The 16,363-nt window shown below is 40.4% G+C and overlaps 1 protein-coding gene across 1 annotated transcript; it reads left to right on the top strand.

The window, feature by feature from the left end:
• Positions 1-1,840: 1,840 nt before the first annotated feature.
• On the top strand, positions 1,841-13,455 carry ZC3H12B (zinc finger CCCH-type containing 12B). The gene is made up of 5 exons (XM_045537791.1): positions 1,841-2,476; positions 8,494-8,633; positions 9,892-10,126; positions 10,778-10,884; positions 12,034-13,455. Exons 1-5 carry the CDS (start codon positions 1,866-1,868, stop codon positions 13,446-13,448), a joined length of 2,508 nt encoding a protein of 835 aa, XP_045393747.1. The 5' UTR covers positions 1,841-1,865; the 3' UTR covers positions 13,449-13,455.
• The last annotated feature ends 2,908 nt before the right edge of the window (positions 13,456-16,363 follow it).

Here is a 16,363-nt window from a genome sequence, read left to right as displayed (position 1 = left end):
TTTTAAATTTGCTATTGTATATCTACATGAACATGGTGAATGTGTTCACACCAATGTCAGTTTGGACAGAACTAAACATCAGATAGTGGAGAATGAAAAACATTCTGTGGTTCACTAGCTAAGAGTAGTCAAACTTGTCTTTTACAAGTACCATTTATTTACCAAGAAAATATACATGTAGTCTTATAAATGGTTGGTTTTAAGTGACTTTGGAGCTTTGAATAAATGTAGGGGGAAACATTTGTACACTGGAAATTATTTTGAAGAGAATAAAATTTAAGTCAGATAGTAAATGTGGAATGTATACAGGAAATGGGCTTTTAAAATTCAAATAACAAATATTAATGCAGAAGTGAAAGTGAAATGGCTGTCTATGTGTTGGCTAATTCATTAAGGGAAAAATTTAAAGTCACAGTAGTAGTGTAATCATTAGAGAAGTCAGTATATGGGGCCTGAAAGTCAGTTCTGAGAAGTCACCTCTGTGTGACTGTGTTTCCAAATGTGACTCCTAAAGTAAGCATGCAGTTGTCCATAACAGTCTTCAAACTATTAGTGGCTTTTCTTCTCACTTATAGAAATAGGACTGAGGTATAACTGGAAATCCCTGGTACACTGGTCATATAGGTAGCCTGGTTTTAGACGGGTGAGCACAGATGCTGCCTGAAGACCTCATCAGTGCTCACAGGTCTACAGCCTGGCCTGTCAGACCTCTTTTTTATTGAAAAAAAAAAAACTTGTTGGTGTCTATTGCCCCTTTTATATGTATATGTATATTGAGAACCTACTGTGTTCTGTTCACTTTTCTAAGCACTTGCCTTACACATCTTATGTAATCCTTACCCTGTGAGGCAGCTACCAATATCCTCATTTTACACATAGGAAACTGAGGCTCAAAGAGAAGAAAACACTGTGGCCCGATGAGAACTGAAACCTGCCAGGACAGACAAGGTAGGTGAAAGGAGGGGTTTAGAAATAAAATTGTCCATAGTTCTCTTCTGTAATTAATATTCTTTTAAATATATTCTGGTTTCTCATGCGAGTTGTTTTTGTCCTTTTGTTTACCAATTACAATAAATAAAAGAGGCTGAAGATACATTCAGGAGTATATACACAGCCCTTTCCTTATCTAGAACACACCTCTTTGTTACCCTTACAGCCTACTTCACTTATTTGAAAGCAAATTTAATGGTTGTCTCCCTAGTAGATGGGGTTCCTGATATTGTGCAAAGAGTAATTCTAGAGAGGATGTGTTCTTTAGGAGTAGATTTCAGCCTTATCAAGGAAGATCTGGTGTGGGATCTGGGAATACTTCCCTGGCAGAAAGGAAGAAGAGAGTCTTTACAAGATTTTATATATATATATGTGTGTATATATATATATATGTATGTATATATATATTTGGATATATATATTATTGAAATACAATGTTTCTCTTTCTCCAAGTTGTTGTGATAAGCAGAAAACTTTAGCAATTTAGTTATTTTTTTTGTGTGTGGGAGATTATAGCATTATTGCCACCACTGAAATTTGTATGTCTAAAATCATTAGAGAATTAAGGACTCCATATTTTTAATGTGAGCCTACATCATTGTAAGCAGAAAAATCAAATGCCAGAGAACCTGTAGTTTCTTAGGAAGAAACCTCTGTATTATAAAATTATTTTCTAGAAGTTTAATAAACATGACTGTGGTATGTATGTTTATTTGTAGGGACTGCTAACATCTGAACACACCAAACCAAACAAGCAAACTCTTGCACCATTGCTACCACAACATTTTATCACAGAGGAATGCCACTGTATGTGGATTACAAGCAGGCTAAAAAGAAAAAGAACTGATTAGACCCCAGACTGCCCACTGAACGGGATGACGGCCACAGCTGCAGTGGAGACACCAAAAATGGAGAAGAGTGCCTCCAAGGAAGAGAAGCAGCAGCCGAAGCAGGACAGCACAGGGCAGGGCAATCCTGATTCTGAAGAGTGGATGAGCTCTGAGAGTGACCCTGAACAGATAATCCTTAAGAGCGGTGACAACAACAACAAAAGGTGTCAACCTGGGGATGGTCAGTTGAAGAAAAAGGAGATATCCACCAAGCCACATCGTCAGCTCTGTCGATCACCCTGTCTGGATCGCCCAAGCTTCTCCCAGAGCAGCATTTTACAGGATGGTAAGCTCGACTTGGAGAAGGAATACCAAGCCAAGATGGAGTTTGCTCTAAAGCTGGGCTATGCAGAGGAACAGATTCAATCCGTGCTCAACAAGCTGGGCCCAGAATCACTTATTAATGATGTGTTGGCAGAGCTTGTCAGACTTGGTAACAAAGGTGATTCAGAAGGGCAGATCAACTTAAGTCTATTAGTGCCTCGTGGGCCCAGCTCCAAAGAGATTGCAAGCCCTGAATTGTCTCTTGAAGATGAAATAGACAACAGTGATAATTTGAGGCCAGTTGTCATTGATGGAAGTAACGTAGCAATGAGGTAAGCCCGGTATGTCTTTTTTTCCCCGTTTCTTTAAAAACTGCCCTGAGCTCATAGAAATCATCTGCCTTTACAAAGCACTGTAAGAGGCCCATGGTTGTTATATGTGGCTTGTGTTCCTGTAGGTGGACAAAGGCTAAAATGATCCTTCCTTTGCCTTTTCTCTCTCCTTTGAAATTGCTGCCAATTTGTTTTCAAGTGTTCTAAAAGCAGCTTAGACATAAGTGTTGCTTCAAAGGAGCTAGCCATTCAGCTTTTTTTTTTTTTTTTTTGAGACAGAGTCTCACTCTGTTGCCAGGACTAGAGTGAGTGCCGTGGCGTCAGCCTAGCTCACAGCAACCTCAGACACCTGGGCTTAAGCGATCCTCCTGCCTCAGCCTCCCGAGTAGCTGGGACTACAGGCATGCGCCACCATGCCCGGCTAATTTTGTCTATATATTTTTAGTTGTCCAGCTAATTTCTTTCTATTTTTAGTATAGACGGAGTCTCGCTGTTGCTCAGGCTGGTCTCAAGCTCCTGAGCTCAAATGATCCACCCACCTCGGCCTCCCAGAGTGCTAGGATTACAGGCGTGAGCCGCCGCGCCTGACCAGCCATTCAGCTTTGTTGCTCTTGGAGTCTGCTGTCCCAACCCTACTCAGCTACTCATCCTGAAAATGCTATTTTTATAATGTCACTTGGGGGGCTTACTTAGGAACTTTCAGTAACTCCCAATTGCTATTCTACCAAGTTTGGATCCCTTTCCCTGGCTTTAAGTTTCTTTGTGATCTGGCCTTCCCCTCCTCCCATTTGATTGCATCTCTCACACTTATTGCATTTACGTCAGTCTCTTTAATGGTCTCCATGTAAATTATGCTGATTTCTAACCCCACTACCTGCGTTCATGTCATTTCCCAACCTAGAAGTGATCTCCTCCTTATCTTCATACCCATCAATATGCACCACTTCCACAATACCTTCTTGATTTTTCAGATCCCAGTGACTGTTTCTGAGCTACAGTGTCTGTGGTAGGCTAAATGATATCCCCCCAAATATGTCCACATCCTAATCCCTTGAACCTGTGAATACGTTATCTCACATGGAAAAAGGGATTTTTCAGATGTGATTAAGTTAAGGATCTTTTTTTTTTATTTCAGCTCATCATGGGGATACATAAGTTTAGGTCATATGCATTGTCCATGTCCTGCCCATCCCCCCGAGTCAGAGTCCCAAGCGCGTCCGTTCTCATTCTCCAGACAGTGCGCCTGGCACTCATCATGTATTCATACCTCCATCCCCTCCCCCCACCACCTCCCCGGGTCTGCACCTTCAAGCATGACCATTCCCCAGAGGGTGTGCAATGCACTCGTCATGTAGGCATACACCTATCCCCTCCCCCCACCCCCCATCCCAGTCTGATATCCAATTGGTATCCTTCCCCGATGTACATTTAGGTGATGATCAGGGAAACCAGTTTTCTGGTGAGTACATGTGATGCTTGTTTTTCCATTCTTTGGATACTTCACTTAGTATAATGGGTTCCAGCTCTCTCCAGGAGAACCAGAGATGTCGTATCATCGTTATTTCTTATAGCTGAGTAGTACTCCATGGTATACATATACCACAGTTTACTAATCCATTCATGGATTGATGGGCACTTGGGTTGTTTCCACATCTTTGCGATTGTGAATTGTGCTGCTATAAACATTCGGGTACAGGTGTCTTTGTTAAAGAATGTAAGTTAAGGATCTTGAGATGGGAGAGATTACCCTGGATTATTAGGGTGGGCCCCATCTAATCAGAGTAGAAAGAGATGTGATGGCAGAAATAAGAAACTGGAGTGATGTAAGAAAGGGGCCTGAGCCAAGGAATGTGGGTGGCCCCTAGAAGCTGAAAAGGGTAAGGAAACATATTCTCCTCTTAAGCTTGCAGAAAGAACACAGCCTTGCCACACCACCTTGATTTTGGACTTCTGACCTCTTAAACTTGCAGGAAAAGAAATTGGTGTTGTTTTAAGCCACTAAATATGTGGTAATTTGTTACAGCAACAATGGGAGGTTAATACCTATAGTGGCTTCATACTCTATTCCATATTCTCTCATATAATTGTTTTTATTTCATGTCAGAGAGCCTTAGAAATCCCTTCTTCTATTTCCCAAATGAATTGTCATCCAGCCTTGGCTTAAAAATTCCCAGTGATCAGGAGACTATTTTCTACTGAGTCCATCATTGCTTGATGGACTTACTGGAATCCTTAGACTGTAAGCAATCAGAACAAAGTAAAAAAGCCTTACTCTAGCAAGTTTCAGATTAGATTATCGCATTGTCTTTGAGGGAAAATTACTGATTTATGTGTTTGATAAGTTATTGATGAGTCCCATTTATTCTACAATCACATTTCACATGATCAAAATTCAGTGCTATTGTCTGCTTATGAATTTGTTATTGCCATTAATCTAAATTCAGTTTGTTTTCCCTGTTAGCTGTAACTTTACCATGAGATTGGTATTTCTTAAACAAACTACATGTTAACATCTGTTGTTCCTCAACATGTTGAATGAGCCTGCATTGAAATTATGATGCTTTGTTTGCCATTGGCAGCATTTGTTTAACATTTACAGTAGTGGTGTATCTATGATTCATATACCAGTATATGCTAAGATTCTGAAGGGTACATGCATTCTAAGAGCTATCTTCTTTGGGAGGAAAAATCCATTTCAGGGGAATTAAGGCTTTAAAACGTAAATGCCACCATATTCTTTGTTAAGTCTAAGGGAAGCCCAAACATTTGAACCCTACTAAAAAAAAAAATTGCAGAGGGAGAGGCCAGTGACCCATCTGCTATGCAGAATTTGGCTTGGGAACCTGGATCATAATATATTTCTAAGCTAGTTTATAGGACAAAGTGAGCTGTGGTGTTACCAAGATATTCTGTGACTTGCAAATCTTTGGGCAAAAACGGGTCACTTATAAGCATTACTTCATTTTTTTAAACATTTATTCATTCCTTAAATATTTATTGGGCCCTAAACTTTGATACTGGGCCTTTATGTAGGTCTTCATTGCCACCTGGCTAAATGGTGAAAGTGCCTTCTGATTTTTATTGGGCATTTGTTGTGCCTCATGGAATATTTCAATGACATACTTTTAATATATTTTAATAGGATACTATAGGTATGTTACATTTTTTAACATAATTCTCAGTGTGTTAATAAATTTATATCAGAATACAAATGCATCAACAATGTTTGTCTCTGGATAGCAGTAAAACAGTTGGATTTGTGTTTTTTCTTTATATTTTATGTATTTTCCACATTTTATACTATAAGCTTATATTACTTTTGTAATGATGAAAAACTGTTTTTTTTTTTTTTTTTTTTTTTTTTTTGAGACAGAGTCTCACTCTGTTGCCTAGGCTAGAGTGCCGTGGCATCAGCCCAGCTCACAGAAACCTCAAACTCCTGGGCTCAAGCAATCCTCCTGCCTCAGCCTTCTGAGTAGCTGGGACTACAGGTGCGCACCACCAAACCTGGCTAATTTTTTCTATTTTTAGCAGAGACAGAGGTCTTGCTCTTGCTGAGGCTGGTCTTGAACTCCTGACCTCAAGTGATCCTCCTGCTTCGGCCTCCCAGTGTTAGGATTACAGGCATGAGCCACCATGCCTGGCCTGAAAAATATTTTTAAACAAAGAATTTGGCAGTATAAAATATAAAGTTGGAGTGTCTAACATCAAATGTTATTCTTGTATTTATTTCTGGACTTAGACTATGTTTGGGAGATGATCACACTTCATAGCACTGCAGAGCCGAATGAAATTCCATCCATCCCCTTCCTCCAAATCCTCCTGCTAATGGCAATTCTGATGGTTTCCCAAGTTCTGTTATTCTTTATACTTACCAGCACTGTAACAGTGGGAAAAATCACAACTGGACATCTTCCTTCCTGCCTGTTTCATGCTGGGGTTATCCAATATTAACCCTTTAAGCACTGTGGCCTTTCCCAATTTCCCTCTTATTCAATTTTTTAGAAGCAATCAGTGGTAGCTGTCTCTAAGGCTACCTTGGAGTATATTGGCAGTTAAATATATTTTTCCTTTTGTTTCTTACATGCTTTCAATTTTCAGTAGAGTAGTATAATTGCTTTATGGTACTCACTGGGGACTTTTAAATATGATTAGCGTATGCTTGGAAATGTTAACAAACACATTTAACAAATTTTTGCAGTGTGCCTCAAGAGTGATAAGACAGTGGGAAGTCTTGCAGTGTATGAATTCATGAGGCCCCTGAGATTATATATGAATTCACCCAAAGGGAACAATATAATTGAATCTAATTTCTGTTGTAGTTGAGCAAACTAGTTAACAGTGAGAAGGTGAGGAATCTAAAGCGAGAGCCCCATCACCTGGTCTTAATTAACCTTCTAACAAAACAGTTATTTTCTTCTGATCAGTCTTGTTTGACAAAGAATATCCACTTGATTGTAATAGAATTGGTATAATTATGCCAATTTATTTTACCACCCAAGCATCTTAACTAAATTTAGTGTAATTTATGTATATGTCAGGACACCAGATACCATGCTAAAAGACATAATTTTCACAAACTAGGTACAAATCGGGTGCACCATTTTTGAGTTTTTAAGGTGATGGCAAATATATCTTTCCCCAATTTATCTGCTAATTTTCCCTCTTCCAATTTCTATTCCAATGAATTCTGTTTGGCTTTTAAGTTTTCACAATGTTTATTCTTATAAGTAATTCTAATAGAATTCTTTCTCTTTTTATATCATGTTCTGATTATAAAAAGAATACTTGATTTTTTGAAAAAATGTTGGAATTAGATGAAGAAAATGAGTCACTTACAAAATAATAATTTTTATTAATATTTTGGTGTATCTCTGATGCTTTTTCTGAGCTTTTACATTGACTTTCTTCTACAAAATTGGGATTGCATTATATATAATCTGTATTCTTTCCTTTCTGTTTTAGAATTATATTGTGAGCATTTCCCACCTTTTTTTTTTTTTTTGAGACAGAGTCTCTCTCTCTTGCCTGGGCTAGAGTGCTGTGGCGTCAGCCTAGCTCACAGCAACCTCAAACTCCTGGTCTCAAGTGATCCTCCTGCCTCAGCCTCCCAGGTAGCTGGGACTACAGGCATTTGCCACCAAGCTGGGCTAATTTTTTCTATTTTTAAGTGTTTGGCTAATTTATTTCTATTTTTAGTAGAGACGGGGTCTTGCTCTTGCTCAAGCTGGTCTCGAACTCCTGAACTCAAGCAATCCTCCGGCCGTGGCCTCCCAGAGTGCTAGGATTACAGGCATGAGCCACCATGCCCGGCCATTTCCCACATCTTAAAATTTTTAAGAATACAATTTTTGTTGGTACATTATATCAATTAAATGGACATATGTAAGAAGGGTTTTCAGTGAGCATTTTTGTGTCTTTTTTGCTGTCAATGTTATTTTTAAGATTAACATAAATGTGCTTAAGACTCATCTCCAATTAATTGTCCATATAAACTTTATGTAAACTTCTTTACATAAAGAATTTATGTAAAGAAGCTAGCAAGATAGTTTGGGGAGAGGTTGATGGTCTCAATTTAGATAATTATTTTTCTAAGTTGTTAAGTGTATATAAAATGTTTTAATTAAGCATATTTTTGATAACACCTCATCTGGTAACACCTCTTCTTTTTTCGTCTGTTGTGAATATCTGAATCTTTGAAAAGAAGGCAGCAGTAGAAACAGAAAAAGAGGAGAAAAATGGAACTAGTGATAAGAGATAGCCCCAGGGCTGCAATAAGTTGGGAGTTGTTATTAACCATCCATAGCCTTGAGTAAAGTTTGTAATAATGATGCCAATATTTGTAACAATTGAATAAAAAAGAATTTGATTTGCTTTTTAAAAAAGAATACATCCATTGGGATCAAGAAAGACAATATCTGGTCTTAATCCCTCAGTACTAAGAAAAAGCCTGTTTTGCATATTTATTTGCTATTTATTGTCAGTTCTCTGTCCTCTTATTCTCTATCTTCCTAAAGTCATGGGAATAAAGAAGAATTCTCCTGCAGAGGAATACAACTTGCTGTGGATTGGTTTCTAGATAAAGGCCATAAAGATATTACTGTATTTGTGCCTGCATGGAGAAAGGAACAATCCCGCCCTGATGCACCAATTACAGGTACTATCTAAAATAAGACATTTCTTCTCATCTAGAGGCAAAACTAACAAGATAGTTTGGGGAGGAGCTGATGGTCTCAATTTAGATAATTATTTTTCTAAGTTTTTAAGTATATATAAACTATTTTTTATTAAGCATATTTTTGATAAAGTGATCCAAATGCAACCATCATTGTTTTGTGGCACATGGCAGTTAAATGGAGAAAACTTCAATTCAGTAAAGGATAAAGCACAAAGTTGAAAAAAAAGGACTCCAGTCCTCTGAGTATCAGCTCTTGCCTGATGTGCCTAATGAGAAAATCCAGTGAATGGCAGGCTGAGCTGTATGTGGAGCTATTTGCCATCTGCTGAACGGGCTCTCGAGCCTCAGTCTGAGAGTAGATCCTGGCCCTGCTCAAGGCCGGCCATCAAGCTTTCTCTCCCCAGGAATTAGGAGGCCAAAAGCAAAGGGGGTCAATACTCAGATGCTATAGCTTGATGTTTCACCTTAGTTTTGGCTTTTCTTCAGGCAGAAGCCAAAAATGTAAGTCCCTAGGAGTGATGGTATACTTTCCTCCTGACAGACACATCCTCAGCATACTGCCCTGTTTTCTTTAACAGCCAAAAAGCTGGTGCTTTTGCCAAAGGGCAAAACAAGCATCAAGAATGCTAGGATATCAGTGTTACTTCTCACTCTTCATGATAGTTTTTTTTTTTTTTTTTTTGAGTCAGAGTCTTGCTCTGTTGCCCGGGCTAGAGTGCCATGGCATCAGCCTAGCTCACAGCAACCTCAAACTCCTGGGCTCAGCCTCCCAAGTAGCTGGGACTACAGGCATGTGCCACCATGCCCGGCTAATTTTTCTGTATATATTTTTAGCTGTCCATATAATTTATTTCTGTTTTTAGTAGAGGAGGTGTCTTACTCTTGCTCAGGCTGGTCTCAAACTCCTGAGCTCAAACAGTCCGGCCGCCTCTGCCTCCCAGAGTGCTAGGATTACAGGCGTGAGCCACTGCACCGGCCTTCATGGTAGTTTTTAAAACTTAGGTGTCATTGAATCCAGTTCCTTCATTTTATAGAAAAAAAAAAAAAAAAACCCTGAAGTCCAAAGGGAAAGGTGACATGCCTAAGGTCACAATCCAACCAGAAAGAGAGCCTGCTTTCCCTCTAAGGGCAAATAATATCTTGATCTAGTATCAACTTTTGTATTTGTAATATGGAGATAATGTTGTTAATTTCCAAAGATGTTTCTGCTTTATAGCATATAACCATATTTCGACAGATCAAGATATTCTACGTAAACTGGAGAAGGAAAAGATTCTTGTCTTCACGCCATCCCGAAGAGTCCAGGGCAGGAGGGTTGTCTGCTACGATGATCGGTTCATAGTCAAACTGGCTTTTGATTCTGATGGCATCATTGTGTCCAATGATAACTACCGAGACCTTCAAGTCGAAAAGCCAGAATGGAAGAAGTTTATCGAGGAGCGGTTGCTGATGTATTCTTTTGTGAATGACAAGTGCGTTTCTTTCCAGTAGGCCTATAACCTAGTTATCAGTAGGAATAGATTTCATTTCATTTCAGTAAACATTTACTGAACACTTACAGTGTACCATACATTATGCTGGTTGCCATGGAGATAAAAGGCTGGATAAAAAATACGATTCACCCTTACGGGATGCAAAGTGTAGTGAAGAAGAGAAAGAGACAACCACAATGTGTTGTGATAAGTGCTACAGTTAAAGTTTGTTTTAATTTCTTTGTCTATATGAAGCAATAGGAAAAGGCCTCCCAAAGGAGATGACATTTGGGATGCAGTTTAGAGAGGAAAGGGGGCTGCTAGGCATGACAGGGTGAAGGAGACATCATGAATAAAGCTATGAAGGTGAGAAAGTGGGTAGCATGTTGGGGGGACCAGCAGGAATGCCAGTATGGCTGGCACATATAGTTCATGGAAGAATGATGTATAGAGAAAATCATCCTTTCTGTATGATCAAGTGGAACCAAGGGAAGAACTGCCAGATTAGCAGAAGATAGACTTGAGGGAGGAAGGGCCATTAGAATGCTGTGACAACAGTACAGGCAAGAGAGGTGATGGAGGCCTGGACTCCTGGTAAGAGGTAGTAGGGACAGAAAGGAAGACGTTCACCCCTGGTTTGCTTGCTTTCAGATTTATGCCCCCAGATGATCCTTTAGGACGCCATGGCCCAAGCCTTGAAAATTTCTTAAGAAAGAGACCTGTTGTTCCTGAGCATAAGAAGCAACCATGTCCTTATGGTGAGTACCTGTGTGCAGAACTGAGTTCTGTACTAAGGGAAACATAAAGGACTCTGAATACTTTTCTCTTCCAGGTTTCCCTTTCAATGGGAAATCCTCATTTGTCCACTTTCTATGAGTTAGAGTTTGTGTCTTCATGTGCTCTCAGTTATGTATTTAAAGAAAAATCTTAGATATCGCATGAGGAAAAGGTAACTAGAATTGAAGGGAAGATTAGTTATCACTTGTGAAAATAACTTATGTGCTGGGAGCAGGGAAATGCAGAAACCTACATGGCCTATGGAAACAGAAAGGGCAATGCCAGACTGGGTTTGGCCCCCAAAAGAACATGTCTCTCATGCAGGTGGCTCAAGCCTCTGTCAACTAATACTACCCCTTTCTTCTAATCTGTACGTTCAAATTTGCCTTCAAACTTCATGTTCATTTCCTTTTAAAAAATATAGTTTCCTAGAGTATTCTGACACTCTTACCCAAGTCCCTCTGATACAAAGTTTGTGAGCCTAACAGTGCAGCATGGGCTTCTTGGTCTGAGGCTACCTTGGATGTTTTCTTTTGGGGAATAATCCTTTGTTTTATGGGGTATTTTGGTTTTTGTCCTCAACATTTAAATCACAGAGTACATTCATGTTCATTATCTCATTTAATCTTTACAATGACCCGAAAATATAGGCATGATTATGAACCTTGTTTACAGAAGAGGAAAACGAGGGTCAGAACATAAAGTAACTTACCAAGATCACACGGCTAGTAAGGAACATAGCTGGAATTGAAACTCAGGTTTGACCGGCCTCCAAACCTGTGCTCTTTGCACTGCACCATGCTGCCTTCTGTTACTCTACACTGCCTCAGCATGCAGATTACGCCTAAGCAAAGTAATACATTACTGGAAAATTAAGCCTAGTCAACTGCTCAGCTCTTAGTCTTTACTCTGCAATTTCCTCCCCAGCTTTCCACTTCTTCCCTCTACCCTCACAGTGTGTGATGCCTTCTTGGTGTTGTCCATCTCTCATCTTTATGGACAGTTAATTTTCTGCCTTAACCCAAAATAGTAAAACCCTAACCTAAGTGACCAGATTGTTATGACAGTTTCTGGCACAGAGGGTTACACCACTATGAGAGAGAGTCTTACCCCAAGGCATTATTTTTCAGGCAAAAAATGCACCTACGGCCACAAGTGCAAATACTACCATCCGGAGCGGGCCAACCAACCCCAGCGTTCGGTGGCTGATGAGCTCCGCATCAGTGCCAAACTGTCCACAGTGAAAACCATGAGTGAAGGCACCCTGGCCAAGTGTGGCACAGGGATGTCTAGTGCCAAAGGTGAGATAACCTCAGAGGTCAAACGTGTGGCCCCCAAGCGCCAATCAGATCCCAGCATCCGGTCCATGGCTGTGGAGCCTGAGGAATGGCTGCCCATTGCCCGTAAGCCTGAGGCCAGCTCTGTCCCCTCGCTTGTGACCGCCCTAAGTGTCCCCACAATCCCACCTCCCAAAAGCCATGCAGTGGGTGCACTCAACACCCGTTCAGCCAGCAGCCCAGTGCCAGGATCCTCCCATTTCCCCCACCAGAAGGCCTCATTGGAGCACATGGCCAGCATGCAGTACCCTCCCATCCTGGTTACCAATAGCCATGGGACCCCTATTAGCTATGCTGAGCAATACCCAAAGTTTGAGTCCATGGGGGACCATGGCTACTATTCAATATTAGGTGACTTCTCCAAACTAAACATCAACAGCGTGCATAATCGAGAGTACTACATGGCTGAAGCAGACCGGGGGGTGTATGCCCGGAATCCCAACCTCTGTCCTGATAGCCGAATGAGCCATACCAGGAACGACAACTATTCCTCTTACAACAACTTGTACTTGGCTGTAGCTGATGCCCATCCTGAAGGCAGTTTGAAGCTGCACCGCTCAGCATCTCAGAACCGTCTTCAGCCTTTTCCTCATGGTTACCATGAAGCCTTAACACGAGTGCAGAGCTATGGCCCAGAGGATTCTAAGCAAGCCCCCCACAAGCAGTCAGTCTCCCACTTGGTCCCCCAGCACCCAGCAACTGGAGCACGTTCCAACTGCCCTGGAGACTACCCTATGCCTCCCAATATCCATCCTGGGGCAAGCCCCCAGCCAGGCCGTGCCCTGGTGATGACTCGGATGGATAGCATTTCTGACTCCCGCCTCTATGAGAGCAACCCCATGAGGCAAAGACGACCTCCTCTGTGCCGGGAACAGCATGCCAGCTGGGACCCACTGCCCTGTGCAACCGACTCCTATGGCTACCACTCCTATCCCTTGAGTAACAGCCTCATGCAACCATGTTATGAGCCAGTCATGGTACGGAGTGTGCCTGAAAAGATGGAGCAGCTTTGGAGGAATCCTTGGGTTGGGATGTGCAACGATTCCAGGGAGCATATGATCCCAGAGCATCAGTATCAGACCTACAAGAATCTTTGCAATATTTTCCCTTCTAACATCGTCCTTGCAGTGATGGAGAAGAATCCCCACACAGCAGATGCCCAGCAACTGGCAGCCTTGATTGTTGCTAAGCTTAGGGCTGCACGTTGACATGACATAGGACTTATTCCTCTATAAAAATATGAATATTGGTACTAATAATGCACTAATACCATGGTTATAGTAACTAATAATTTGTGTTGCGCTTTACAAGTTCCAGAGTGTTTACATCATTTAAGCGCATAACAACCCTGTGAGGCAGGTCTTACTAACATCCTATTTTACAGAGAAAGAAGCTGAAACTCAGTGAGATTAAGTGACTTGCCAAGGTCACACTGCTAGGAAATGACCAAGTCAAGACACACACCCAAGTCCTCTGACTCCAAGTCCCATCCCCTTTTGCACTGCACCATGCAGGTAATGGAGGACAAAACCTAGGGGGAGAGGAGTAAATGCAAGAAACCCCAAGGGATTCTATTACCAGCGTTTTCTTAGTCACACATTCTGTATCACAAAGTATGGATGATGTATCCAATTTAGAGAGCAAAAGCATCAGGATCACATAGTATATTGAATTAACCATTTAGGTTTTTTAAATAGGAATATTTAAAGTTATTTAAAAGTAAATGCATACTTTATTGCATGGCTATCTGATCATTCAATATCTTTATTAACCAAGCTATAGGGTCACATTGAAGCTTCTAGAGCTATATTTCAGACCTATTATTAGCAATTATATTGCATGTATGAATGTATATATTTGGTTTGAGATGTGTGTGTATCTCTGTATAACCTTTTATATAGTGAGAAGATAGGCGCTACACAGTCCTTAGTCTACAGCTGTATAGATCATTAATCTGACTTGATGATTTTGTCATATTTCATAGTTTCAACTAGTTTTGAGGGTGAAATTACATGCCAATATTTGAACATCGCTTTCTTAGGCACCAGAGCAAACCAGCTCTATTTCCTTTGCACTTTTTACTTGCCAACATTTATTAACAGTTTTTAGCTTCCAAGTCTCTTCACCTCAGCAAATTAGGGATCAGGTTACAGCCTTCTTCTGCAGAGCTGATGGTTAAGCTCAAATTCCCAGCATAGTACGTGTGTGCTACACAAGCTCCGAAGAGTTTGACCAGGACCAAGGGTCTTACTACCACATTCTACTCCCCTTATCCCAGAAGAGAGATGACAAAACCCATGTGGCCATTAAATGGTGAACACAAAAGCTTCAGTCAAGGAGGGACTATTGGATGCTCTTTGGACTTCTGACCTATGCAGTATTCAACATCACAGGATGAAATGTAATGGAGGACAGTGCATAGCCATGTAATCCACTTTCTCCTGCTCTCCACCCTTTGGGCAATAAGGTCAATCATTGGTGGAGCAGAATTCCTGTAGGACCCAAAACCAGGGGACTTTCTAGGTGGGAAAAAGGCAGCTTCCAAAAGGGGATGCTGCATCTCTGCTAATAGCTGGCTCAGTTATGCACTTGAAATCCATGCAAAGAGGGTACACCTGCTGTTAGATAATTCTTAGATGCATTACTAAAGAAGGCAGGACTTTTGGGTTGGGCAGCAACTTTTGCGCAACTTGTATCTTGCTCAGGGTGGGAACCTTTGTAGCTAAATGCCTCTAGAAGAGGTGTTTATTGTTTTTTTTTAAGCTGCACAAATGAACCCCCTTTTTTGAATCCATTGTATATTTCAACATTTTGAACCATGACCAGCTCACTATTTCTTGAGCTGGAACTTGCTAACTTCTATGGTCGTTTTTTCATGAAAGTTGAGAAGGCCTGGCCTTGGCCTTTTGTTTTCTTCATGAGAAGGTGTGACACTGCCTATAAATGTTTCTTACTGTGAAACACTCCGAATGTGAGGCTGTAGTCAGGGTTGTTTCTGGTGGTTTGATAAAGGCTTGCATGCTGCTTTCTGTCTCTGTCCAAGTTGATTAATACTGCATCTCAACCAATGTTTCTCTTCAGTTAACCACAGCTTCACATTCATCTCCTACCCTCTAATCTTCCCATACCCAAGCATACTGATAAAGTATAAAAGTATCTTCTATCAAGTAGTTCCAGAGAGTGACAGTTGCCACTGCAGTGCTTGTTATTTCACACAAACACCGTTTCATACCTTCAACTTCTTGAACTTTCTAAATCTCCCCCATGTCTAAATCAGGGTATTTGACAATCTCAGATGACTCTAATGCCTTTGTGCCAGTTACTTCATCTTCCTACCAAAATCATCAATGGCACTGTAGTATCCACTAGCTATACAATTTACAGGGAAGCACAAGATTAATCTTGTCAGCTGCAATTCATCTTGAACTTGTTCATATTTAGTACTCAAAAAATTTGCAAGCTCTTCCCAATACACAAAATACTTTTAAGGCAGCATATGTATTTATTTCCTAAAAACAATTGTCATTCTTCTCTCATGAAATGTGTATGAACCAAAGCGGCTAGGAGCAATGCCTCAAATAACCAGAAATGACCTTTTGTTGATACAAATTGTATCTCTTTTTTTCCTGATTGTATAGAAACAAATGTACAAAACTCATCTTAAACTAGGTTTGGTACTGAATTTTCACCATATTTGTGGCACTGTGTGTCACAGGAAGTAGCCCAGGGGTTGTGAGGGAGCTTTTATTTCCAAAGGGCAGTAGTAGTTTGTAGACAAAGACAATTTTTCAAGGTGTCTTTATTACTAGGTGCACATTTATTGTGTGTACAATTGCAAACATTATATTGCATACATTCTTTTTAGCCTATTAAATTTAATATGTCCTTGCAAAATGGATTTTATGTAAAAAATGTGTTAATGAATCATCTGCAAGAATCTATAAATGGAGCTGTACAACTATGAATGCATAAATCCAGCTTGGTTTTTAAGTTATTAGAGAAACATTTTCTTTATATTGAGGTCTACACACTTCTTGATTTTTCCACTTTGTCTGTAATTATAAAACAGCAAATAACAAAGAAGCATCGGGACCCCCTCAGCTCCCTTGATAATAAAATGAAG

This window comes from Lemur catta, chromosome X, assembly GCF_020740605.2.
Source record: "Lemur catta isolate mLemCat1 chromosome X, mLemCat1.pri, whole genome shotgun sequence".
In the NCBI taxonomy this organism is placed as follows: domain Eukaryota; kingdom Metazoa; phylum Chordata; class Mammalia; order Primates; family Lemuridae; genus Lemur; species Lemur catta.
This window is presented reverse-complemented; position numbering and strand designations above follow the sequence as displayed.